Source organism: Arvicanthis niloticus, chromosome 18 (genome assembly GCF_011762505.2).
Source record: "Arvicanthis niloticus isolate mArvNil1 chromosome 18, mArvNil1.pat.X, whole genome shotgun sequence".
NCBI classification, from domain to species: Eukaryota; Metazoa; Chordata; class Mammalia; order Rodentia; family Muridae; genus Arvicanthis; species Arvicanthis niloticus.
The window spans coordinates 20,400,484-20,427,492 of record NC_047675.1 but is presented as its reverse complement, the minus strand read 5'-3'; the positions used below and the strand labels follow the sequence as shown (position 1 = coordinate 20,427,492).

Below are 27,009 nucleotides of genomic sequence, written 5' to 3'. Positions count from 1 at the left end.
CACTTTGGTGGGTGAAACCTGAGCTGTTGATGTGTCATGAGAGAGAAAAATGGAGGATCTTGGTCACTGAATTGTTCCATTAACTTTGCCAAAGAGCCATGACACTCAGACCCATCAGTATGCAAATAGCCTCTCTTATAGTTACCTCTACTTTGCTGTCATTGCAAAATACAAAATGGGTTGCCATTTTCTTCTTGTAAAGGAAGCAACTGGATTTCTTTTAAAGATTTTAAATTTTACACACACACATGCATGCACATGAGTCTCTCTCTCTCTCTCTCTCTCTCTCTCTCTCTCTCTCTCTCTCTCTCTCTCTGTGTGTGTGTGTGTGTGTGTGTGTGTCTGTGTGTGTGTCTGTGTTGGTGTTTGCAAGTGCCCCTGGAAGCCAGAAGAGGATGCCAGATTCCCTGGAGCTAGAGTAACTGTAGTTGTGAGTTGCCCAATATGGATGCTTAAATAGGGATTCCCTTGCTGGACAGTGGTGGCATACACCTTTAATCCCAACACTTGGGAGGCAGAGGCAGGTGGATTTCTGAGTTCAAGGCCCACCTGGTCTACAGAGTGAGTTCCAGGACAGCCAGGGCTACACAGAGAAACCCTGTCTCAGAAAAATAAATAAATAAATAAGGGATTCCCTACTAGGAAATATTAGGCCCTATACAATAGCAGCCAGGGCTCTACCTCTTAACCATGGAGCCAATCTCTCCATTCCCAAGCAAACCTGGGAAAGAAAAAGTAAAAGTCTTATTTTACTTACCCACTCCAGACACCACTATTCCTCACCCCACCAAGACTGCCCTTTCCAGGCCTCCACAAAGAGTTTGACTTGATTTCTTTGGATTTTTTGTTTGTTTTGTTTTTATTTTGTTTTTTGTTGTTGTTGTTGTTTTTTGGGGGGTTTTTTTGACAAGGTTTCACTCTACAGCCCTGGCTGTCCTGGAACTCGCTCTGTAGATCAGGCTGGCCTTGAACTCAGAAACCACCTGCCTCTGCCTCCCAAGTGCTGTGATTAAAGGTGTGTGCCACCAGGGCCAAAGCAAAGCTTTATAATCACACCACCCTGCACCAAAAAATTCCAAATGTCCTGCAGAAAGCGGCACTGTAAAAGAGACACATGCTTCCTTCCAAAGCTCCAGGGCTGCCGGGATTGAGAAACAGAAATAACACCACATAATTAACCTGAAATCAAACAGGACATATCCCCTTTTATCTTGCTTGTCCCACTTAGGTACATTCTGGTGTCCTTAATGCCAGACAGTTTGGTCATTTTAAAGAATTTATAGATAAGGGCTGTAGATGTGTCTCGGCCATCAAAATCAATGGCTGCTTTTCTAGAGGACAGGTGTTTAATTTCCAGGAGCCATACATTGTTTCATAATCTATAACTCCATTCCCCAAAGTCTTTGAGCACTTCTTCTTCTGGCCACCATGGGCATTGCATGCACAAGGTGTGTGGATACATATGCAGAAAAATACTCATACACATAAAATAAAAATGAATAAAATCAGCAAGAAAGAAAGAATTCATAGATAGATGCATGTGTAGATGATTAGAGAAAGGATTGTGGTGGATAGAGTTTATTTGCCATGAGAACAATGTGGTGTTTGACTGAGAACTATTCCTATAGTCTCAGGCATTCAAACACTTGATCCACAGTTGGTGCTGTTTGGGGATATGTAGGAAATGTAGCCTTGTTGGAGGAAGTACGTCAGTGGAGGTAGGCTTTGAGAGTTTAAAGCATCTCATCATCTCTAGTTCACTCTCTGCTAGTGAGCTTGCATGTACGTATTATGAGCCCCTGGCTTCCTTTCCAACCATCCTACTTGCCATGTGTCACCATGGTTCTGCTCTGCCATCATAGACTGCTCTCCCTCTGGACACTCTCTCTTCCTAACATTGCCTTTGCTCTTTGTGTTTCATCACAGCACCGAGAAGTAACTAATACAAACATTCAGTCTAAACACACCTGCTCTGAAAGCAGTGAGATCATTAACAGAGAAGGTGTACATTGGCAAGCCAGGCCACCTGGCAGAAATAGCATCAGAAAAAAAAAATGTTGGCTGAAGGGTGAGATTAGCAAACTTCCAATGTTGAGAGCCTGTCTTCTAGGAAATAACAGTGCATGGAAGCTGGGAAGTGTGCAATGTTCCCAGCTGGGCAACTCTGGGGATGTAACATGCTCTTACTTTTCCAGCTTGTGGTGGGAATTCTAACTCAAGGCTTCTTCCTGACTCTATGCATCTGCTTGCTGGTGCTTACCTTGGGAAGTTCAAGGTGCACTGAACTGCTGAACTAGAAGTGTTTGAATAAGAGGTTGGATGAGTTCATGGCCATTTTGGATCAGAGAGTGGGTAGTGTCTTTAAAGATAAAGAAGAGTAAATTCTTAGTAGGTGTGGCTTGGAGGTCCTAACAAGCATCTGGGAGCTCTTTGGAGGAGGGAGAGCTTTATGTAATTATGCTAATGGCTATAGAGCCAGATCCACAGCAAAGAGGCAGGAACACGGCTTTCTATTTGAACAGCAGACACCTCCTTGTCTCCCAGAGCTCCTGTTCTTCCATCACCATGTGGCTCTGTGCTCTGGTCTGGGCTTCTCTTGCTGCTTGCCCAATATGGGGTAAGTTCTTCTAGATTACAAACATTGGGTTGCACATTTGCAAGTCTGTCTTTGATGAAGTGGGTGAAATGTACACAGGCCAAGCACAAAACACTGCAATAACGCCTGTACTTAGGCTGGCTACTTTTACACCTCCAAACACATGACTTTTTAGTTGGCACTCTCTTTAATTTCAGAAGGAAATGAGACCTTAGAAGATTCAAAAAACTATCAATGGGGCAAGCCTAAAAGTGACTAAACCAACCATGAATCCAGGTTTGCTCTTTCCCCTCTGATGTATCCTCATGTTTTCTTGACTATCAGGACACTCATCCTCACCACCCATGGTGGACACCACTCAAGGCAAAGTCCTGGGGAAGTACATCAGCTTAGAAGGATTTGAACAGCCAGTGGCCATCTTCCTGGGAGTCCCCTTTGCCAAGCCCCCTCTTGGATCCCTGAGATTTGCTCCACCACAGCCTGTAGAGCCCTGGAGCTTGGTGAAGAATGTCACCTCCTACCCTCCTGTGTAAGCCACTGGGATTGGGAACTGTTTCAGTAGGTATGTGCTGTGGGAAATACATAATGTTAATTGGGGGTTTCTACCATGCCTTGGATCATTTAGTTCCTAGATAGAAGACATAAAAGCTTTATATTTACAGTAAGACTTTAATGTACTAGAACTGGGCAGATATCTCATCTCTAAATTATTTTTTCTACTACCCTATCAATAACCCTGATAAAACTTTCCTGGGCTGCTTTTACACCAATTGTCCAGCCCTCATGGCCACGTTTTCATGATTTAACTACCCAATGGTATCTCATCGTCTCTCCACATTCTCTCCTTCTTCTCTTGCTTTGTCTGCTCCTGCCTCAGATGCCAAGCCCAGAAACTGAAATTCTGCCAACCTTTCTTCTTCCTAGCTATAAGCTGAAGGCATTTCTATTGACAAATCAAGGATAATTTGGGAGACAAGTTTACATAGCATCACTTGTTATACCTGAGGATCTCCTCTTCCCTGAGTCAAACGGAGCCATTACTTAGCTTTACAATACATAGATAGCAACACACCAAACCTCACTGTGAGATCTCAGTGATATAGGTAGGATGGAGACAAAGCAATCCTTTGACTAATTATATTAACAACAATTACTGGCATCCCTGAGAGCATCCTGAGTCCTTAAAGATGGTCTTGTTTCTAAGCACTTTTGTAGTTTTCCAAATTCTTTATTTAACACAAACTTGCTAAGCACCTATGGTGAAACAGTAATCTTTTGGGCTTCAAACATCATTAAGGGAAACAAAACTATACTTGATGAATCTTTTATCCTATTCAATGGGAAGAGAAAATGAGAGGTCTGTGGATTAGTACATCATGTATATAATATCCTAGAATATCCTCAATGATTTGGAAAATAGCAATTGATCAATGAGGGGAATGAGAAGTGAGATGCTATATTATTCTAATTTAAACTTTACTGTTACTTAGGAGTGCTGTGGGTGTGGACTTGTGGGTAAAGACAATAGTAAAGATGCCTGCAAGTTCTCATACTCAGATCTACATAGCTACCTACTCAAAAGCAGTTATCAAGGGTTTGATACATCACCATTGGCAACTGAGTAAACAAGCCCAAGAAATCCAAATGACCCCACAGCCACCTCAGAGAACCTCAAACACCTAGAAATGTCAGATCAGACAGCATTTGTGTCTACCCCAAGGTTCCTCTGAGAGTTTCCAGGATTCTAAGCCTGGCTGTCTTCTTACCATTTCATGCCTTTCCCCTACAAATAATATCTGCTATGTGCTACATTTAATTATGCTTGCAAAGTAAGACAGTATTATCACAAACACACACACACACACACACACAGAGAGAGAGAGAGAGAGAGAGAGAGAGAGAGAGAGAGAGAGAGAGAGAGAAGTGAAAGAGAGTTGCAATCATGTGCAATTCAACAGCTCAGAGAGAACTGCTATTAACAATTGAGTTCATGCTTTCAAGGCCTTTGTCTGTGTAAATAAAACAGAGCTCATAAATACAGTGTCAGAGGTAACCTGGTACATTCATATGTATGCATCAGCATCCTTTGAACATATATATAATATAAATATTATACATATATGTGGTAGGAAAAATATATTTTATATTATAATATATAATATAAAATATAACTGTATAATCACTAATATAACATAATAATATAATATATAATAAGATTATATTTGGCATGTGAATTTATATGTTTATGAATACCATGCACTATTCTGAGTGATGTAGTTTCCCTACAGAACAGAGAATTAGGCATTCCCAGGACAGAGATTTAGGCATCTCTACTTTTGATGTGGTTTGTGTCTTGCTGGCCCTACACAGCATCACTTCTACACATCAGGGATGGTGATAGCACACCTTCTCATTGCAAATAGACCTGGAATGTTGCTTGTAATGTACCTGAAGTGTGAGCACTACCTAACATGATCTTCTTGGCTCTATGTCCTTGGGCCAGCTGTTAAACCTCTCTGTGCCTCCAATTCCTCAGCTGTAAAACAGAAACAATAATAGATGCCTGTGGCTGAACTGACCTTAAATGGCTTCATATACAAGAAGAACCTGAATATCTTCCTAATACTCTGGGAGGACTCAGTAACTGCTCTCAATGCCATGCTACACTGTACCTTTAAGAGCCTTTTCCAGAAGTTGACATTAGATGTTGGAACAGGAAGATATTGGACCTTAGCAGGCCACACAGCAAGACCTTTGGAGACTTTGCTCACTCCACCTGAACCTGGAAGCTTGGGGACAAATTAGGAAAGGAATTTACATTAGGCCACACAGCACATCATGTCTGAGACAAGGCTAGAATTTAGCTTTCCTGAGGTTCTCCTACTACAATGCCCTCCCCTACCTCAACCTACAATAGGTTGTCTATCATTTGCAGCTAACTGTCTTGGTTCATGAATGTCTTCTGAGTACTATATAGCATGTTTACCTGGTGGAGGAGCATAGTCAACTATTCAAAGCCACCAATATCACCATTCAAAGCCCAGAAGGAAAAAGCCCTGTACAGGCACTGCAGGAAGTGACATCTCCTAAGGCAGGTCACCACACAATCATCTTTCTCCTTAGTCCAGAACATCCCAAAAAACTCCAAGAAGAGAAGAGGTACCAATTGCTTCTCCCTCCATAGGACTTAGAGACCCTAGAGATGTCCAGGGTTCCCACATTTCACATGGCAATGACTCCAGGGAAATAATAGGAACTACTTTTATAGATTCAAATCTCTCAGTGCATGATCAGGTCTGGATGGCATGCTCACTCTGGTGGAAACTCAAATGTTCTCTCCCCTCCCAGGTGCTCCCAAGATGGAGTTGCAGTACAGATCCTCTCAGATATGTTCAGCACCAAAAAGGAGAGCATACCTCTCGAGTTTTCTGAAGACTGTCTCTACCTGAATATTTACAGCCCTGCTGATTTGACAAAAAGCAGCCGATTGCCTGTGAGTACAGAATGATTGTTCCAGACTTTAAGTCTGAGCATCTAGACCTTCTGTGGGATTAGAAAGTGATAAAGGCAGCAAGGTCAAGATCACATAGGCCAGGAGTGATAAGGGACAACAGCTTCCAGTTTTCATTTAGGTTGTTTCCCAGTGGTGTCAGACTTTTGTAGACAGCTCACATGTAATTTCCCAAGTCTTCATGGGACAGAAGGAAAAGAATGGTTAATCTTACTTCTGAGAATCCTATCCTCATGGCAGTTAAGTCATGATTTCCAATAAATTTACAACTGGGAGGAATCTTAGAGGGAACCCAAACAAGCCGACATGATATAGATAGAGAAACTGAGGTTCCAATGGGAAAGAATAATAGAGCACAAGGAAGGGGAGACTCAGATCTTCTGGTTTTCATGTGGTTGCTCATAGACAGGACCTGCAGCATCGGGGAGATGGCTTTATTCTCAGATTGCCTGTGACAGATTCATTGCCAGATGAAAATTTCACTTTCCCATGAAGGGGAGGGAAGAGGGAGGATGCTACAACAATCTCAAAAGCATGTTCTCTGCCTGGAGGCAGCACCCCAGGGATTTCACTGTAGCTCATTTTCCATCCCTTTGGCACAGTCTGATGACCAAATGATTCAGCATTTCACATAGACACACAGTGCAGGAGAGGGGGCAGGCTACCACATACAGATGATAAGTTTGGGAAAGAGTTTTCTAGAGAAGGTAATCCTGGGTTTGTACCACATCAACACCCAACAAACTTCCTAGAAGACATTTGTGTGAGACCTAGGAATGGGGAACAAAGCTGTGGAATTGCATGCTAAAATTTGGTGTTACCTGTGTTCAGAAGTCCCTGGGAAGTAACCAGAAAAACAAAACTTGGTGACTCCCACTCTTTAAGTCATATAAAAATGAGCATCCCAAGAGCCTGCCTTATCTGGCCTTTTCATTAGAAAGGGACCCAGGATGTTGTTTATAATGGACTTGGAAATAGAAGTACTACCCACCATGGGTTTTTCTGGATATGTGTCCTTGGGGAAGCTGTCAATCTCTCTGTGCATCCAGCCCCTCATTTGTAAACTGTGAATAGCAAGAAATACCTGAGGATGCTGTGTCTGAGATACCTTCCTGCACAAGGAGAACTTACATCTGTTCATGATTCTCCATGGTTGTTATCAGCTCCACTCAACATTAGACCATTGACACCCTTTATCAGGAAGCCAACAGCAATCCTTAGAATAGGAAGATGGTAGAACCTTAGCAGGCCAGGCAATAAGACCTTTGGAAGCTTTACCCTCCCTACCCTGATGCACAGATTCAGGTACCTAAACAGTCAAACTTGGGGCCTGAGAAAGGGAACAATTAATCTGTTCCCACATACCCATGCTTTCAAGGACCATTCCAACTGGTCTACATAACTACATCATAACCTCTTCAAGACATCATTAACCATCATACTCAGACTCAGTCTTCACTCTTAGATATGCAGGATTCATCTCTCTTGGAGGCTACAGATTGAGAAAATGGAATCTTGAGATCATGGAAACAGGAGACCCTCTAGCTTCAGACACAAGTACTAGAGCCATGAGTTCTGAATATTAAACCTGAATCTGCCTTGTAAAAGATGAGAGAACAGCACCTTTACTTAACCTCTCAGCCTGTTTCCTCACATTGGAATTGTCATACAAAAGTTCAATGAGTGTCACACTAGATCACAGTTCTGCCTGAGAGCCAACATCCAGGCTGACACACTAATCAGACCTACAGGAGGGTCTGCCTCATGACTCAAGAGCTGTCTCATTACACTCTGGTCATGGACTGCAGGTGTTGATCTGCTCAGCATCTGGCTGATAGGAACTAGCATCAGGATCAAGCCCTATATCATTTTCCTTTTGGCTGTAGTTTCTCAGCAGGAAGCTTCTCCTCCTTTTCTTATCTATCACACAGGACAATATTATTCCTTACCATACGGAGAGGTTATCATTTATAGTGCATAGATCAGTTCTTGGTTCATTGTATCCTTAAGATATTCTCTCAAATTGATTGCATTATCACAATGTTATCTTACACACCCTCATTTCTTTCCTGATCTACATGCTATTTAATCAAAAAACATGGATTACATATGAAACATTATATCCCTTCTTCTACTCAAGTTTCATCAGAGAGTCTGAAACACTGTAGATTCTGAGATAATGCTAGCCAAGTGACCAAAGACACCTTGAATGAAATGGATGTGAGCTGGGAGTAGCATAGTGGGAAGATTCAGGCTTAAGGTCAAGTGCTCTAGGAAGGGATGCCATCAGGACAGCAGGTGTCTTCCCAGACAATCCCTTACCATAGAGAAGTTTAATGAGTTAAATGGGATGAGACTGAGCTGAAATACAAAGTCTGTCTCTTGTTCATTGTTGCTGCAGCCCTCTCAGCTCCACGCTGGGAGGCTAAAATGTCCAGGACCGCTCTGCGGCTTCAGTCTGCAGGTCAGGGTCTAGCGTCTATCGAGAGAGGGGGGGGGGGGATAAAGGGGAAGAGATGCAAAGAATGGAGACAAGACAGAGGTTCTGATCAAGTCTCCTTTATTGAAAAGAAATCTGGGGTATTTATACACTTTTGCCACGTGCCTTGTAGGTGTGTGGATAGTGCCTTGCAGACGTGGATACCACATGCGCCTTGCAGCTGGGGGGCACTAAACAGTAAAACAAGATATGTGGGATATCAGAGTGTGCTTCAGCTGTTGTAGGCTGTTGAAAAACAAGTCTCATGTCAGGGTATATGGCTCAAGATGGTCGCAAAGCTGATAGCCACTTTCTGCTACGAGTCTGCTCCCAACAGTTCATGCCCAGTTGCCTGAAGTTCTTGCTGTGAAATGATGTGATTGCAGGCTGATGACAGCACCCTTGGCCTTTACATGATAATCTCAATTCTGTGTCTTAGGAGGATGAGAAGAAAGGGTGGGGTTATTGAGGGGCATGGCATCCTGGACCTCATCTTGGAGAGTTTTAAGAGAAAAAAAGAATCAGGCTTTTACAACCTTCCTAGGAACTGGTGTGGTTTGATCAATGACCTCCAGTCACAGCCCAGATAAGGACAACCAATTCAGACAAACTCAGTGGTGGTCCCAATTCTTCAATCTATTATCTGTGTGGCTTTATTGTTGTCCAGGTGATGGTGTGGATCCATGGAGGTGGATTGATAATACGTGGAGCATCAACGTATAATGGACTTGCTCTCTCTGCCCATGAAAACGTGGTGGTGGTAACCATTCAATATTGCCTGGGTATTTGGGGATTATTTAGGTAAGAGACTAGATTTTTTTCCTCTTTGCATATTAATTAGTCTTTGCTTTGGTTCATTTTGCTCAATTAATGAAACAAACACCCAAGATTGGCTAGATATCATTTCTCATTCCCAACAGTTACTGCTTCAAACAGGATATTCCCAGATGAAATGTTACCTTACAGACCCTCATTGGCCACATTGTATTTTCTCAGCTAGCTGACATACTCTCTTCTAGTCTACTTGATTCTGTTCTCCACTGTGAGCTGAGCATAGTCAGAGGTTTTGTTTGTCTTGTTCTTTATCTGTTTGGGCAATGTTGGATGCACTATGGCTCCTCAGTGCAGTACATGGTTTCTAGAATATGAGTGTAGAGACCCACATAAAGCAATGCTGTTGGGAATACAAGCAGGTAAAGTCCCCCAGATGTGTGATGTACTGTCCAACCTGATTCTGAAAAGTTCATTGAACATCTCCAGACTATCTGCCTCTTGTGATTTCTGCCATGAAATCTCTGTCCCCAATCTGTTCTGCTACCTTGCAGCACAGGTGGTGAACACAGTCCAGGGAACTGGGCTCACTTGAATCAGCTGGCTGCACTACGCTGGGTCCAGGATAACATAGCGAACTTTGGAGGGAACCCAGATTCAGTGACCATCTTTGGAGAGTCAGCAGGAGGTGTCAGTGTCTCTGTTCTTGTAAGTATTCTTGTCACCATACCCCTTCCTATGCAGGGATGTTGGCTTTTTAGTTCCATTTTCCAAAAATAGCTTCTTGTCATATAGTAACATATAAATTTTGTTCTTATTAGTAAGACCTCTTTTGTATTATTATCTGTCTATAATTGAGTAATACTATATTGTAGAAATGAATCTAAGTTTTACTTAATGGTATATTAATACCTTGGGCTAAATCTAATTTTTACTATTTGAAAAATGCATGTTCTTTCTGAGAAATATTCACAGGCCTCTGTGATCTTTACTGTTAGAATAAATTCTGAAGGGTGGAGAGACAAGCACTTTGTACAGGTAGGGGTTACCAAACCTTTTATTGGTTTTGTCTTTCCAATAGTTTGGATTTGCCCTGAGAGGTACTTGTAGTGTGTTTCTGCTCTGTTTCTGTCTCTGAATCCATGACACACTCTGCTGAGATGCTCCTGGGAAACATCAGAATAATAAGCTGTCGAGGAGATGGGCTAGAATGGGTAAGAAGCATTCTTATTCGTGGAGCACCTAGGTCATCAAATGCATAGTCAGGATATAGGAGGAGCCCTAAACAGCATGTGTGCCATGATTCCTATGATCTGTGACTTTTCTCCTTACTATGGAGAAATAGCCATCAAAGCAATTTAAGGAGGAGTTCATTTTGATTCCCAGTTTAATGATGCAATTTACCACAGAAGGGAAGTCATGACAACGAGAGCTTAGGTGATTGGTCACATGGATGTTGCAGGAGATATTTAAAATGGCGACATTCAACCTGGCTTTTCTTAATCAGCCGCCATGTTCCTGACTAGCCTAGGCCTGCAGCCAGGAGCCAGCAGAGGAGGTGTGTTTTTGCTGCTGCCATGGCTAAGGCAGCAGCAGACAGTGGCCCTGCCACCATGTGATGCCAGATTGGGAGATGTCTCTGTCAATCTTCCACTCTGTCTCCTCAAGACTAGGCTGTTCCCCGACCATCCTGCCATCCATGAGGGCCTAGTAGGAAGTGGGACTCTAATGCTTAAATATCAATCAAAGGCTTTATATGTTTGGTAATGCTCAGTAACAATATGACCATACAATTAGAGGTGTTTCCCAATTAGCTAACCTAAATATAAGTTGTTACCCAGGACTGTTCTCTATACCTGTGTGGCTCTCCATCCTCCTACATCTCTGCTCGATCACTTGCCTTGCTTCTCCTCTTCCTTTTCCTCTTCCTTACCTTACTCCTCCCACCTTAGTTCCTCCTACACATGGACCAATAGAGAGGATTCAGATCAGAAGCAAAAATGCTACTGCCCAGCTCATTGACAGCTTTTGGTCTTCAAAACCATGTCTTTTAACATGGATGAGGAAATCAAGCAAGTGTGATATCTTTCCAAGTGCAACAGAATTCATCTGCAGTAACTTGCAAGATCAAAAGGGTATATGGGATGCAGACTGGGAAGCTCCAGATTGGGGCAATCCACTTTAGCTTTGATCAAACATCTGGGATTTAACTGTAGCTTGTTTTACTCCCTGGTTGCCTTTAGCTTGGGCTGATGACCCAGTAAGTCAGCATTCCTATGTAAATCAGGCCTAGGTATTGGATAGGCTGCTAGTCACATGTCACAGGAATGGTGCTGCCATAAGACATCTTCCAACATCAATTAATCTGTTACAGAAACTCCCCCACAGATATGCTAGCAGTTTTATCTCCTAGGTGATCTGTATTTTCTTTTTCAATTTAATGTTAACCACAAAACCCATCTTAGGAGAATAAAATCTTCTCTCCCTGCCAGGTCTTATCTCCTCTGGGCAAGAACCTCTTCCACAGAGGCATTTCTAAAAGTGGTGTGGTCCTCTCTAAAAACCTGGCCAAGAAGAATATCCAGGCTGTGAATGAAGTAGGTCTCAATCTGGGCATTTCTGCATTGCTTTCTGAGTTTTTCTTGAATCTCCTCTGGCTTTTCTGACTGTGAGGTGCAGCTGAGATACTCAATCAATTCTTAAAGTAACAATAGCTGGGCAGAAGGACTACCTTTTGTCTCAGAGAAAAGGCACATTCTGCAAGTTCTAACATATCTTCATGTGAATCATGTTGCTCAGACGTCCTGTGATTCTGCATAGAAACTGAAATATAAGGGTTTTATACACACTATCTATCTATCTATCTATCTATCTATCTATCTATCTATCTATCTACATACACACATATATATGTGATATATAGATATAGATATATAGATATGATATATATATCACCTGGGGCAAGTAGTTAGTGAGTAGGAGAGGTAGTGTATGAAACCAAACAGACTTCATGCTTTATTTCAAATGGCCTCTTTTGATGCATTCAAGTTAGAGAACATTGTGCCCAATGGTGTGTGTGTGCGTGCGTGTGTGTGTGTGTGTGTGTGTGTGTACATGTTCACACATACACTTGAAGGCATGCATGTGACATAACCAGCTCATCTATTTATTCCATTTAGTAACAAAAGCAATACTCTGTGGGATATAGTATCTACATCTGCTAATTTAGAGCAGTGGTTCTCGATCTTTCTAGTGCTGAAAACCTTTAATACAGTTCTTCATGTAGGGCTGACACTCAACCATATGATTATTTTTGCTGCTACTTTGCAACTGTAATCTTGCTAATGTTGTGAATGATAATGTAAATATCTGATATGAGGGATACATTTACATCTTTACAAACTGTCTCAAAGGGGTCAAAAGCCATAAATTGAGAAATGCCTATTTATGCATATTACAAACCCTCTAGCACCTAACAAAATACAATGGGAGAGAAAAACCTGGTGATGAATGACTATAATCCAAATACTTGGGGAAGCTAAGAGAGAAAGAAGAAATGAAAGATTGAGGTCAGCCTGATCTAAGATGTAAGTCCTGGGCTAGCCATGGTACTTAGTAGAATCTTATCACAAAAACTTCATCATCATCATCATAATCATTACCATCATCATCATCATAAATAAGAATGAATGAAAGAAAAAAGAGAGGGGGAGTGAGGAGAGAGGTGGGGTGAAAGAGGGAGAGCAGAACGAGGAGGAAGAGGACGAGGAGAATAAGCTACAATCTACTGTCTACATTGACAGAGAATATAGTCATTACTCTTGACTTCTGATGCTGCCTGTGATTTTTTCAGATAATTGCTACTCTTTCTGGGTGTAATGACACCTCATCAGTTGCCATGGTTCAGTGCTTGCGCCAGAAGACAGAGCGTGAGCTCTTGGAGATCACTGTGAAACTGAAAAACGTGTGTATCCCTTCTAGTAGCCACTATTCTGTATCCTTGGCCCCAAATGCTAGTTCTTTTCCTGTTCTTGCCCTGGATAGACTCTAAGGGGACAATTTCTTAGCTCTTGGAAAAAGTGCCAACGTCCTGACACCAACTGGGAACATCATTTCCTATTATAAAATGCCTTAAATGTCAAAATGTGTTCAATTATGTATCCTATGATGAAGAATTACATGACTATCTTTCAAATCCTTCAAAGCTTGCTTTTTCAATATTACTGTCACATTTTCATAAATTAGACATTCCATAGTCCTAAAACCAAAAACTATCATGAATTTTAGGGATATTCAATAAGGAGTTTTTTCAGAAAAGTGTCACATTATCTATTGGTTGATATAGAAATTAAGTTGTAACAGCAGTAGCCAACATCTCTAGAATGTATGAGATGTTGCCTCTATTATGGTCCTAGGATAGCTGTCTATTTCCCTGACATTCATCTATCATGTGCTGATTCATTCATTCATGCTGCCGATCAACCCATTCATTCATATCTTTTCATCAATTGTGTAGAAATATATTTATAATTTTCTTACTACATTTTCAGTATGTCCCCCATTCATGAATGAGCTGATAAACACATATCTCTCATTCCTTCAACTGTCCAAACAATGCATCATTCTTCACCTATGAAAAAACGTTTTTGTCTCTTTGTCAATATATACATACCACTCACCAATTGTATTATTTTTATTTTTGATATTATAATTACATTTCTCCCTTTGCTTTCCTCCCTTCATTTTCAAAGGCAATGAGGAAGAAGCAGGCTTAAAGAAGTCACCAATGTGGGAGGGTCTGCTTCAGCCAAGAAAGTTGGACTATGAATCAACATGAGACATGATCAGTGAGCTCTGAATACTGGTCTTTTTCTTTTTAATGTCTTGTGTTTATTTGTTGTTTTGAGACAGGGTCCTAATTTTTACTCTGGAAATATGTGATCTGCCTATGTCAGCCTCCCAAATTTGTAGGTATAAACCTTAACACTAAGTGCAATGAAGAAATGCACTATTGAAACCAATGCCTGGGAAAGTGCAAGGAGATTGATGGGAAGGCTTTGCACTGCAGGGGTCAGGTCTTTGCACTGCAGGCATTCTGCATCACCCCAGGGACTGAGGAGTTGGGTGATGAGATGTGGCTGGAGTGAAGAAACCTTTGAAAGAATTCCAACTGGACTTATTGATAAGTTGTTTGTGGGGCATGAGATAAACAGAAGAGAAGATGCCTTTGGCTTCCCTGACTCAAGAGGGCAAAGAATGTGACAGGACAGCTATCTGTATTCCTGAGCAGTAGTGGCCCTTTTGTGGGTCTGATGTTGCAGATGCCAGTGTCTTCCTTTGACTCCCAGGAGCCCATTCATGCAGGACCTTCCTGTCTGTCTTCCTGAAATCTTCTGCCTCTGCTTTTCCTTCTTACTCTCTTTGCTCCTTGAGAATAAAAGCCATTTCCCTTCTTAAAAGCCCAACTTTGCTTACAGGATTAAGTCCATTCTCTGCATTGAGATAGTGCCCTCCCCTCAAACAGCTCTGAGCTCCAGGAAGGTGCCATATATATTTCTGCTCCACTTTTCTTTCTGTTGCTGTGATTAAAACCCTCAGATCTAAAGCAGTTTGGTGGAGTAAAGGGTTTATTTGTGTTACACCTCTAGGCTATGGTTCATCATTGAGGGCAGACATGAAGCAGGATCTCAAACAGGCCTGTTCAGCTAGGAAAATAAGTATAGCAGAATCTATGGAGGAAGGCTGTTTGATGGCTCATGGAAAGACACATACTTGGCTAGTTTTCTTTCATAGCTTAGGGAATGATGCTGCCCACTGTGGACAACAAAACATTCACCCACAGACATGCTCACAAACCAATATGATCCTGACAATTTCCTAATTGTGACTCCCTTCTCAGATGAAACTAGGCTGTTAAAGCTAACTAGGAATACGTATCAATGAATTAGGACTTATTATTAAACATTTCAAATGATAAATTTTTGTTGTTTTCTGCCTGTCTACTTCTAAATTTGTTACTGCACTATTCAAAATAGCAAAGAAATTGAATCACATGTCTGTCTATGGATAATGAAAATGTATTATGCATACACAATGGAACTTTACTCAAGTGTAAAAATGTGTAAAATATATTATACATAAAAAATAATTTCATTCTGAGACCCCCCTTCTCTAACACTATTCCAGAGAAGTCCATCAAATCCAGGCCACTGTGACTTTTCTGGAATGATCCCTTTTATACTGACCCCTTACTCATTTAATGTATTTCCTTCCTACTGCTTAGAAATGCCCAGTCTTTTCTTCAGTTGTCTATCGTGTCCTTGCAAAGATACCACTCCAGATATCAAAAAGACCAGCTTTGTGTTTCCAGTGTGTCATCTTCCTTCAGAAATCAGTTCCTCTCATGAGATTTAGAATATTCTCTTTTCACTAATTAGTTTTTTCAAGGTGGCAATGGTTATGCCTAGGTGGTATTTTCTATTATCAGCTTATTGAAGAGAATCTGGTACTTGCCATGTTATTTTATTTCTCTAAATAGAAACAAGGTTTCAGGTTAGACTCCTCAAGTGATAAGCTCAGTAATTCTCAAATCCAACTATATATCCCAAGCAAGCAGATTTAGATATGAATAATTATAGGTAATCAGCCCTTATTAATAAGTGAGAATTCCCTACCACCATTGCATTGCCACTGGTGGCCTCCACCTCACAGTTCTGATCTTGAAGTCTTTTAGGCTTAGCCACTGTCTTTAGGGTTTCTGTGGCCATAGCCACAGGAGTCTTTTGCTTAGCAAGCTCTCAGACAAGCAAAGAGGGTCTGAACCACTCTTTGATATGGATCAAAGGTAAGGTATGATGTTCATAAGTACTGTATTTATGTTTTTCCCAGTACAATATATCCCTGTCTAACGTGATTGATGGAGAGGTGCTACCAAAGGCCCCAGAAGAGATCCTGGCTGAGAAGAGTTTCAACACTGTGCCCTACATAGTGGGCATCAACAAGCGAGAGTTTGGCTGGATCATTCCTAAGGTAAGAATATACAGACCTCTTACTCAACCATCATCCTCCCTGCCCTGATCAAGGGTTATGCACCCAGATGACTACCATTCAAAGAGGCTTAAAACTTTCCATGTAAATTTGTTCTGAGAGTCCTTGATGAAGTCCTTTGGAGTGCTAATTTATATCTGGGCCAGAGGATATAATAATTGGGAACTTTCTAAAGTAAATTTTCAAGAAGACTTAGGGCCCTGACTGTCTACCAAAAAACTCAGCAATGCTGAGACCTCTCAAGCAGGCATATTAGAGCCCTGGTATCAGATTGCAGTGTGACTTCCAGTGCTAAAAGACATACTGACACCAGAGCAGATTTCTGAGTGAAAATGTGGACAGGGTCAGCACATTCCTAGAGTTCTGAAGAAGGACCTCATGAGGCATCACAGAAACATAGACACAAACACAATGCTAGCTCTTCTTTCCCATGTCACTGGAGTCTGAGGGTGTGTGGCCTATGTCCTCTGTCCTTGAGCTTTTGGCTTCTACATGACCCTGACCTGAATGCTCTACTGCCTTGATGAACCTTGTTCCTCCTAGTGTAATAAATACAGTCACTTGACTGTGTTCTTTATATGTCTTAGCTTTATTCATATAAATTTATTTCTTTTGCTTGCTGATTTTTTTTTTCAGAATCATAAACTTCCATATCTGTTAGCACTGTCTCCTAAGCACCTTTATTTCATTGGGTTTTCTTGTTTGGTCTATTTGGTTCTTCTTAATTTACTGGGATTCACCAATGTTTTACCATGTGTTTAACAGATGATGGGAAATTACACTCTGAAGACAAAATGAATGAGAAAACGGCCAGTTTCCTCTTGAAGAAGTTCTATGCTGACCTTGTAAGTGTCTAGGGAATCATGGGAATTGGTTAGGGGGGAAAAAGTCAATGACTTGCTTTAAGCACAGACAGATTCAATCGCTACAAACAATGGTGGTGACTGGGGTACCCTCCCACTTTTCTACTTCATCTTCTTTGCATCCTAATGTAACAAACTTACATTCCTTGTTCACCAATCAAAACTCCCCATGGGTTCAGGACAAGTTTCTAGAAAAAAGATTTATTTGGAAATCTTTATACCTGAAAAGAGTGATTCTGTGACCAACAAAGACCATCAGGTTTATACATTGGAGGTCTAAGACCAAGTAGCTAGGAAGAATATCAGATAGGTGGCCACTGTGCCTGTTACTAATTGTAGGTTCCCTGCTTTTCTGATGCATGAGATTCTATTATCAGTAGATCAGTGAACAGATATTCTGGACTCTGTACATCTAAAACAAAATATTTGCTGACTAGCCAACCTCATGAATCATGTCTCTTTTTATTCCATTCCCTAGATGTAGCCTATTCTACTTGCTAGGGTACAAAAGGTGTCTTTCACCTATAGAACATGGGATGATACTGAATATTTACTTCCTCTAGAGACAACTGGCCATACTATTCACTAGACAACAGTTTCTATGCTGTCAGGTAGTACCAGGAAAATGGGTCTCTCCCAACACAGCAAATGAAAGAACATAATTATGAGGCACTTGACCTCCAAACATAACGACATACAGCAGGTAGATCTAGAAAATCTTCCGTATTATAGCAGGCTGGTTTTACACAGTGCAATTGTTCTAAGAGTTATGACTTCAACTTAACTGCAGCAGATGCAGTGATTCCAGGTGGAAGTGGTCATTTTCTGATCCATTTTAGAACATCTCTGAAAGTGTGATTTCAGCAGTCATTGAGAAGTAATTAAGAGGAGCAGATGACCCTGGCAAAAAGAGAGACCTTCTTCTGGACATGTTTGGAGATATATTGTATGGTATCCCATCTGTGCTCATGTCCCGTAGCCTCAGAGGTGAGTCTTATGTGTTAAATTGGAGGACATGAACTCAATAACACATCTCTGGTTTACCTACTTTTCAGTACAAGTGTGTGTGTTTGTCTATGTGATATATGTCTGTGTGTCTGTGTGTCTGTGTTCATATATGTAGGTATACCTTTATAGAACAGGAGGTTAGGAATGTAACTCAGTTGATAGAGTGTCTGACTGGAATGTAGGATACCTTGCATTCAATCCTGAGTAACCTTATAAGTCAGACCTAGTGGTACATGTTTGTAATTTCAGCACTTAGGCACTGGGGAGAAAAGACTAGATCTTTTTTGGCTACAAAAGTAGGTCAATTCCAGACTGTGTTACATGAAGTACTTCCTTGCAAAAACCAACCAACAAAAAGAATAAAAATCCAGGGCCAGGAACAGGATTAAGGTTCAACAGAGCCCCTTCCTAATGAGAAAGTCCAGAAAGAGTAGAAGGAAGCACAGGGAGAGGAAGTGTAGAGACCTTCAATTTCATTGGCATGACTTTGTCCATCTTAGTGTGCACTGGTTAGAGAAGGTGAGAAATGGGTTTGGCTCTCTCACAGGATAATCCTTCAGTGACTCAGGCCTGCGTAGAAAGAGTGGAGGCTACACATAGTTCTTCCTAAAGTAGGCAAGATTCTCTCTGCCTATGCATTCCAGCAAATGGCCTGTGAGTGCTGAGAAAGAATGTATGTCTTGTTGGAGTTAAGCTGTGGTCCTTCTTTACAGTTCCATCCTGCCCCTGGGTCTAAAACCTTTGTTCAAGTTCAGTGTTTTATTATAGATTTTCTGTCTATATGACCCAATTATTGCTGAAAGTGGGGTAAGGCAGTTCACTACTGCTTTGATATTTTAATCTCTCCCCTCCAGCTTCTTTAATATTTATTTTATACATTTATGTACTTTGCATTAGATCTGTAATTACCATAGTTATAATGCATTGGTGAACTCACCTCTCACAAGTATATGATGTTTTGTTTTCCTTTTTATACTTTTTACTTAAACTAAATTTTGAGGCAACTATACCCATTTCTTTTCTCCTTTGATTCCGCTTTGTGCATAATATCTAATTTCCTTTCAAGTGCAGGCTATATATGCATTAAAAGTTCTGAAAGTTTATTTTAAGACTATATAATCTCAGGTCTTTAAAAAGCTTCCTAATTCAATACATGACCTTTCATTGGAGAATTTACACTGAAGGGAATTCATGATAGGCAAAGACTTATTAACACCAGTCATGGCAGTTTTTTCTGTTAGTTTTGTAAATATATTCTTTCTACCTCACTCTCTCGGTCACTTTAAGATGTCTTGATAGCTTGAATGACTTACATGCTTTGAATTATTTATTTTTATTTTATGCCTTGCTAAAAAAAAATCATATTGTGGTTTTCATGAGGCCCTATTCCCGTAGAACCAGCTTTAAGTTAATAACAATGTAATTTGATTTCATATAACAATTGTACAATTTTATCTATTATTTACATTTAAAAATATTTTTTTATTTTATGTGCATATTTTTTCCTTCCATACTATATCCTGATTTCAGTTTCCTCTCCCTCACCCATCCAAGTTCCTCCACACCTCTTCTCCCATGTAGCTCCACCCACTTTCTGTCACTCATTAGAAAACAAACAGGCTTTTAAGGAATAATAATAAAATAAATATAATAAAAACTAACACATTGGAAAAGAACAAAACAGGCAGAAGGAAAAGAGCCCAAGAGAATGCACAAGAAACAGAGAATTTCTCATTTGTACACTCAAGAATTCCTTTAAACATTGACCTGAAAGACATAATATATAGTCAAAGGATCTGTAGGATGAAAGAAAAAACAAAAATACATATCAATAAAATTAAATTAAAATAAAAGTAAAATGTTGTTTTTTAAATAAAGTAGGAGCCCTAAAATGTCATTAGAAGACAAGGAACCTCCAGAGATGTCACTGAGTTTGTTTCACATTGGCCATCTCCTGTACGCAGCCTAACCTTAAAAGAAGTTTGTTTCCTCAGTAAGACTCCCTTGGAGGAAATTAAATTTTCATTTGCAAGAGGTTATCAATTAAAGATGGCTACTGGGTTAGGGATGGGGACATGTGTTCACTTTTTTCAGCTCTGTGCCGCCATCTGGTGGGGGCCTGTGAAGGCACTGTGCATGCTGCCTCAGTCTCTGAGAGTTCACATGTGTGTCCACCCTGTTGATTCGAGGGTCTTGTCTCCTTAGTGTCCTCCACAACCTCTGACTCTTATATTCTTTCCACCTCCTCTTCAGGACTGTTCCCTGAATCCTACGGTAAGGGATTTCAAAAAGACAATCCATTTAATGTTCCAGAACATTCTCTGATTAATGTCTGGCTGTGGGTCTCTGTATTTGTTCCAATATTCTGCTGGAGGAAGCTTTTTTGATGGTGGCTGTGCAAGAAACTGATCTATGAGTATGGCAGAAAGCAATCAGGAGTCTTTTTGTTGCTACATTTTAAATTTTATTTATTTATTAACTTTTTTAGTTTTTTACAACAGTAGTATTTACCTTTGCCCAGAGCCTTGGGTATCTAGTTTCAGGTTCTTCTTCATTCAAGCAGTGACAGGTATGGGTTCTATCATCTTATGGAATGGACCTTATGTCAGATCAGATATTGGTTGCTTTCTCCCACAAGCTTTGTGCCATCTGGCAGACATGACATCATTATAAATCAAAGGGGTTGTAACTGGCTTGGGGTTTGTGTTGCTCTTTTGGGAACATAAGAACACCTTCCTGTACCAAAGACACTAAAGTGGAGGGGTGAAGGCTTTCTGTAGGCACTACCTTGACATCTCTGTGGTCAAGGTAGTGAGTTGTATGAGTATTGTCTTCAGCAATGGGGCCTCCCATTAACCTGTGGAGAGCAACCTAGAGTCTTGACAAGAGACTGGGTTGTTTTGGGTTTCCCATGAGACCCCTTTGGAAAACATCTCAATTGGATGTAACCCAATCCTAGTACTGGAAGCTTCTTTTGATGACAAGGGTTGCCGAGTTAGGGTTTTATCTCTGCCCTTACTTGTCATCAATTTTATTCAGATTGACTTCATGTATGCATACATTTTAGGGAGCTTCTACTGTATTAGGTTTCCATACTACATCTCAAATGGCCCTTAATTAAACTGCCTCTCTCCCACTTTACCTTCCTCACCCTCTTCTTGCCTCCCTCTCTTCACTTGATCATCTTATTTCCACCCTTCTCCTTACCCTCATCTTTCCATAACTGTCTTTTCTACTTCCATTTCCCAGAAAGTGTGGCTAGCACCTTTGCAGGAGATCTATGATATAGTTAATAACATGATATTTAAATTTAAATTTGTGTGTGTGCATACATGTATGTGTGGGCCTTTCTGTGTGTGTTCATTGTGTATGTGTGTGTAAGTGAATGTGAGTGTGTGTATGTAAGTATATGTGTGTATATTTGTATGTGTGTGTGTGTGTGTGTGTGTGTGTGTGTGTGTGTGTGACTGTGTGCACACTCTTGTTTATAGAGATCAGAGAACAACTTGTGGGAGTAGTTCCTTACCTTCTACTCTGAGTCTGAGCAGTACAACTCAGATTCCCACATTTTAATTGTGGCAAGTGCCTTGACCCACTAAACCATTTCTCCAGCCCAATAATGTGTTATTTAAAAAATCTTTTTACAGATGTATTTAGTGTCTTAACCCTTATCATTTGCATAAACTTATGACCCCAGGTTATGGCTACTTATGTGAATTTGCTAGCTGGAATTCTTCTTAGTCTTTTGTAGTTCTGATATCTTTTATAGTCTATTAATATTAATACTATGTGTAAGTGACTCAGAAGAAAATCTCCAAAACAAAGGGAACTCTGAATATGACATTTTGATCTCAAGGAAGGAAGGGAAGGCAGATCAACATGAACAACAAAGGAGATTCATGGTACATACTCATATTCCCAATGCAGGGTCACAGATCAGTCACTCCCCTCAACCCCCAAACATGCACAGTGAATGTCCAGGGTCTTCTCACACTGGAGCTGTTGACAGAGTGGTTAAGGACTGAGCATCTCTTTCTGCCTTTCTAACAACCTCCTAGATGAAGCTACATCTGGTTCACACTTCCAGCAGCAAAACGTTTTTTCCCTTCTCCACAGAGGGTGCCTCAGAAGAGGAGACCAACCTCAGCAAGATGGTGATGAAATTCTGGGCCAACTTTGCTCGAAATGGGTGAGGCTTGTGGCAAAGATGTAAACTTTGGATAGGGTGTGCCCGGGCATATCTTTTAGAAACGATGACTTCTGAAGTCTGAGTGATAAAAGACCTGACCATTCTGTGTAACCTCAGAGTTCTATATCGAGAGTTTTCTAGAATCAGAAGGGCGGTAACAAAAGATGTAAGCTCTATATGGAGGTTGTCAGACTCTCTGCTGAGATAAACCACACATGCATTCAGACCTCAGAAAGATGGAGGGCCACAGAAAAGTCCTGAGCAATTCTATTTGATTCTTTTCCCAGGAACCCTAATGGGGAGGGATTGCCACACTGGCCACTGTATGATCAGACTGAAGGTTATCTGCAGATTGGAGCCACCACCCAGCAAGCCCAGAGACTGAAAGGGGAGAAAGTGGCTTTCTGGACTGAGCTCCTGGCTAAGAATCCGCCTCAGACAGAACATCCTGAACACACAGAACACACTGAACACAAATGAATGGGAGGTCCTGCCAGCCTCAGGACCAGAGAAGCAAAGATGGAGCTAATCCACAAAAGATGCCTATTCACCAAAGATGGATCTTACAGAGGAAACTGCACAACTGTACAGTGGGGATATTTGTATCTCAACTTGAAAATAAATTTCCTTTTAGAAATCAAATCAGGAGTTGAGTCTTGGGCTGAAGATGAATCTATCCTCATAAGTGTAGAGGTAGGAGCATGAGGAGAGATGGTGACATAGAAAGACATCTTTTCAGAGGAAGTTTTGGTGCATGTTTTCTGGAATGTGAGGGAAGACAGCTTATTGGAGAAGAGGTAAGATGTGACTATTACCTCATGATTCACCTCTAAGTAGACATCATTGTCACATTGCCATGCCAAACACAACTTTTGGGCAAGTGTAGGACCATAACTTTCCTGAGAACCACAAACACAGGGGACTTTCCAACCATCACTGACTTCTCCACAGAGGTCAGCAAAGTGCTCTTGAGTATGATTGACAGCAGATAACAAGGCTGGACCAAGCCTGTCTCTGAGGGGCCAGGCACACAATACTGCACAAACTCATTTACATAAAGAGACAAAATCCTACTACCTCTGTAAAAATAGCATGGGAGCTGCTGTTCCCAGAGCTCTTGTGAAGACCCATTGAGGCCAGGCAAACAGAGCTGTGATGTTTTACTTTCCCTAAGTGGAGTGCAGGACACATTCCTGGGTGAAAGCACTAGGGATCTTTCAGTACCTGGAAGAGGCAGGATTACTGAGAAGACCCCAAATCCAAGACTTGGGATGTGAGGTCTCACTAAAATTAAAATGATAACAGAGATATAGAGACTGCTTCCAGAACCTGCCACTTCATCAACAGATACAAGGTACCATCTACCAGAAATTTACTTGGAGTAAAAAGTGAAAATATGGAGAGAGACCCTCTGTGAGAGGCAGGAGAACAGGCTGGAAGAACCTGGAAAAATAGGAAAAAGGAGAGAATAATTTACAGTAACAGGCAATTATTCAGCTTCGGGTAATTGGTATGATGCTGCTTAAAGATACAATATCTAATATAACAAGATATGAACATTATATAACAAAGGGCAATTCCTAAAAATTTTTTTACAGTGCCAGGCCTCATATTTAAAACAAACAAACAAACAACAACAAAAAACTATTAAGAAGAGGTTTACATATTAATTGAGTGTTGGAGATGAAATGAATTTGTCACTCTCAAAGAAAGCTGACAAGGAAATTGTGCAAGGAATCAACTAATTTTCCAGAAAGTAATGAGATGAATTCACCTTGTGAATAATTTTGCGAAATAAAAAAGCCTTAGACATATTACTTAACAACAATCTCCAGACTGGATTTAAAAGCCAAACCCCAATTGTGTGCTGAGCAACACAGACTCTGACTCTACTTTGTGACCTATAATTCCTGGTGGTTTTTAAGCTTCACCTGTTTCCTTCCCCTCTTGCTCCATATCTGGTACAGGTGAATAGAAGGCCTGGGCACCTCCTGTCTTGGTGCCAGGGTAGGATCCAAGCATCACAATCTTTCCCTGGTCCCACCACTAACTCCAAAACTCCTAAGCCAGTAGCATTTCCTTTCTGATTGAAAGCTCTGTCATGTCCCCTACACTGTGACTAAGACCTCCAGTCTGCATGGTAGAAGACTGTGCAGTTTATTTGGGTGGAGGGAGGTGCGATTAGTATACTCTCCAAGTGGAGACATACACACACACACACACACACACACACACACACACACACACACACACACACCAATCCCAAGAAAAATTTGAGTGCTCTTGTTGTTTTGGGAAGTACTCAGGATGTCATGGAAGGGAAGCAACCAGATTGGCCAGAGGTCATCCATTGGCAGTGTGGAGCAGAAGGGTTCTAGTGGAAGAATAAGGCGGCCCATGGTACCGATGGTAGGTGGTATCATGTGGCCATGGTTCCCCAGAGCTAAAGATGGTGAGTTATGTGTGTACCTGCTCCCATCTACACACGATTGAAGGCAGTTTTAGGGCCCTAGGAAGAGCCCCAAGACACATGAGGGAAAGCCAGGAAGCCCATGTATACAGCCATAGTGTGCCTGCTGTTCACAGCCCTAGGAATCCTGAGTGTGGTTCTCTTTTTCACATGTGTCTTACTAGGTGCCCAGCTATAAATTATGCTTGCTATCCAATTTTCTGTTTCCTTGCTTATTTTAAGATTTTTCCATTAGGTAAATGTTGAAGGATTGCTTGGAGGATTTTTCAGAATCCCATGGCCAGGGCAGAGTCCATTCTAGCTAACTGGAATCTTCATGAATGAGACTTGGACATCTACTTCCTTGGGCATTCTGATCCAATCTTATTGAAGAATCCTGTATGAACAGAGCAGTACAAGCATTGCCTACATTTCTAAAAGTTCTCCAAATCACTGCTTTAATGTCCTTGGCATTGAAGATGCACTTTTAAAACTTTTAAAATGATACCTTCATCTTTCAAGGTGATTTAAGGCATCTCCACATTTTCAGGAGATAAGGAAAGACCAAAGCCAGGCCTTTCCAGCCACTCCGAAATCCTGCAAGCACATATCCCTAAAGAGCTTCTTCAGTTCGTCAAGCAACAACTTGTCCTATTTTCCATCACAGTAGAATTTTATTTTTTTTTTCTGAGAAAGCTTCCCTTACCCCTGACCAGTGTTGGTCTTGTTCCCTTGTTCCATGACATCAACCAGAACCAACACCATGGTCACATTGGCCTGAGTATTTCCCAGTGTCCAGCAGAGGGCAACACAGGGAAGAAAAAAACATGTTTTCCTTCACAGAACAAGGGAGGCTGCTGGTGTGACTGAGATGGTACAGATCCAGACAAGACTAGAAAGAAGCCTTAACACAAAGACACTTTAGAAACAAAACCTCAGTGTGGTGATACATGGCTTTAATCTCAACACCTAGGAAGTAGAGATGGGAGAATCAGAAGTTCAAGGCCAGCCATGCATGAAACCCTGCCTCAAAACAAAAATGAGAAATGAGTATCATCAAATGGGTTGGCCATTTTCTCTGGAACATGTGGAAGTAGGGAAAGGTGAGAAGATGCATGTTTCACAAGCATCAGAGACTGAAGACCCACAAGTTTCTAATTTCAAATCTTTACATTTTATTTTACTATGGAGAAAAAGTACATTTTGGCAAATTCTGACAAATGACGAATACTGTGAAGAGATAAAATGGATTTAGCATAGAAATACTTGTCCCAAAGTGTGGAGCAGAGACTGAAGGAAAGGTCATCCAGTGACTGTCCCACCTGGGAACCCATCTCATATGCAGACACAAAACCCAGACACTATTGTGGATGCCAAGAAGTGCTTGCTGACAGGAGCCTGATTTAGCTGTCCCCTGAGTGGCTCTGCCAGAACCTGACAAATACAGATGCAGATGCTGGCAGCCAACCCCTAGACTGAGCACAGGGACTCCAATGGAGGAGTTAAATGACTGAAGGAACTGAAGGGGTTTGCATGGCTCCAGCTGCATATGTAGCAGAGAATGGCTTTATCTGGCATCAACGGGAGGAGAGGCTCTTGGTCCTGTGAAGGCTTGATGTCCCAGTGTAGGGGAATGCCAAGGCAGGGAGGTGACCATGAGTGGGTGGGAGAGCACCCTCATAGAGCAAGGGTAGGGAGGATGGGATAGGTGGTTTGTGGAGGGGAAACCAGGAAAGGGGTTAACATTTGAAATGTAAATAAATAAAAAAAACCCAATAAGCATCTGTCCCAAAGATATTTAAAAGTAGTGAGTTCTCTGAGTATACATGCAGATAGCAGATGGTCTGGCCACTTGGCAGGAGCATAGGATCCAAGTTTAGGCATCAGAAAGAGAACTGTGCACAATTTCACTTCACTTGCAGTCTTGAGAACACAGAATTCTCTGACCTACTGGCCCAGGGAAGTTGTGGATGTGTTCTAACCTCACAGGGCAGCAGTTCTGGAGCTGTGCATTGCTCTCAAATTTCCAGCCTTTCCTGAAGGTCTCAGACCAAAGCTTAGCCCTGACTGAAGGTGCGGTTTGCTGTGCCTGCCTT

The 27,009-nt window shown here is 41.3% G+C and overlaps 1 protein-coding gene across 1 annotated transcript; it reads left to right on the top strand.

Moving 5' to 3' along the window:
• The first annotated feature begins 2,444 nt into the window (after positions 1–2,444).
• Positions 2,445–23,106, top strand: LOC117723470 (carboxylesterase 1C-like). The gene is given in 13 exon segments (XM_034523079.3): positions 2,445–2,617; positions 2,921–3,125; positions 5,945–6,089; positions 9,254–9,387; positions 9,912–10,065; positions 11,850–11,954; positions 13,211–13,321; positions 16,246–16,386; positions 17,170–17,182; positions 17,185–17,249; positions 18,107–18,254; positions 22,392–22,464; positions 22,752–23,106. Coding segments are annotated over 13 exon segments (1,647 nt in total). The 5' UTR covers positions 2,445–2,457; the 3' UTR covers positions 22,945–23,106.
• Positions 23,107–27,009: the final 3,903 nt, after the last annotated feature.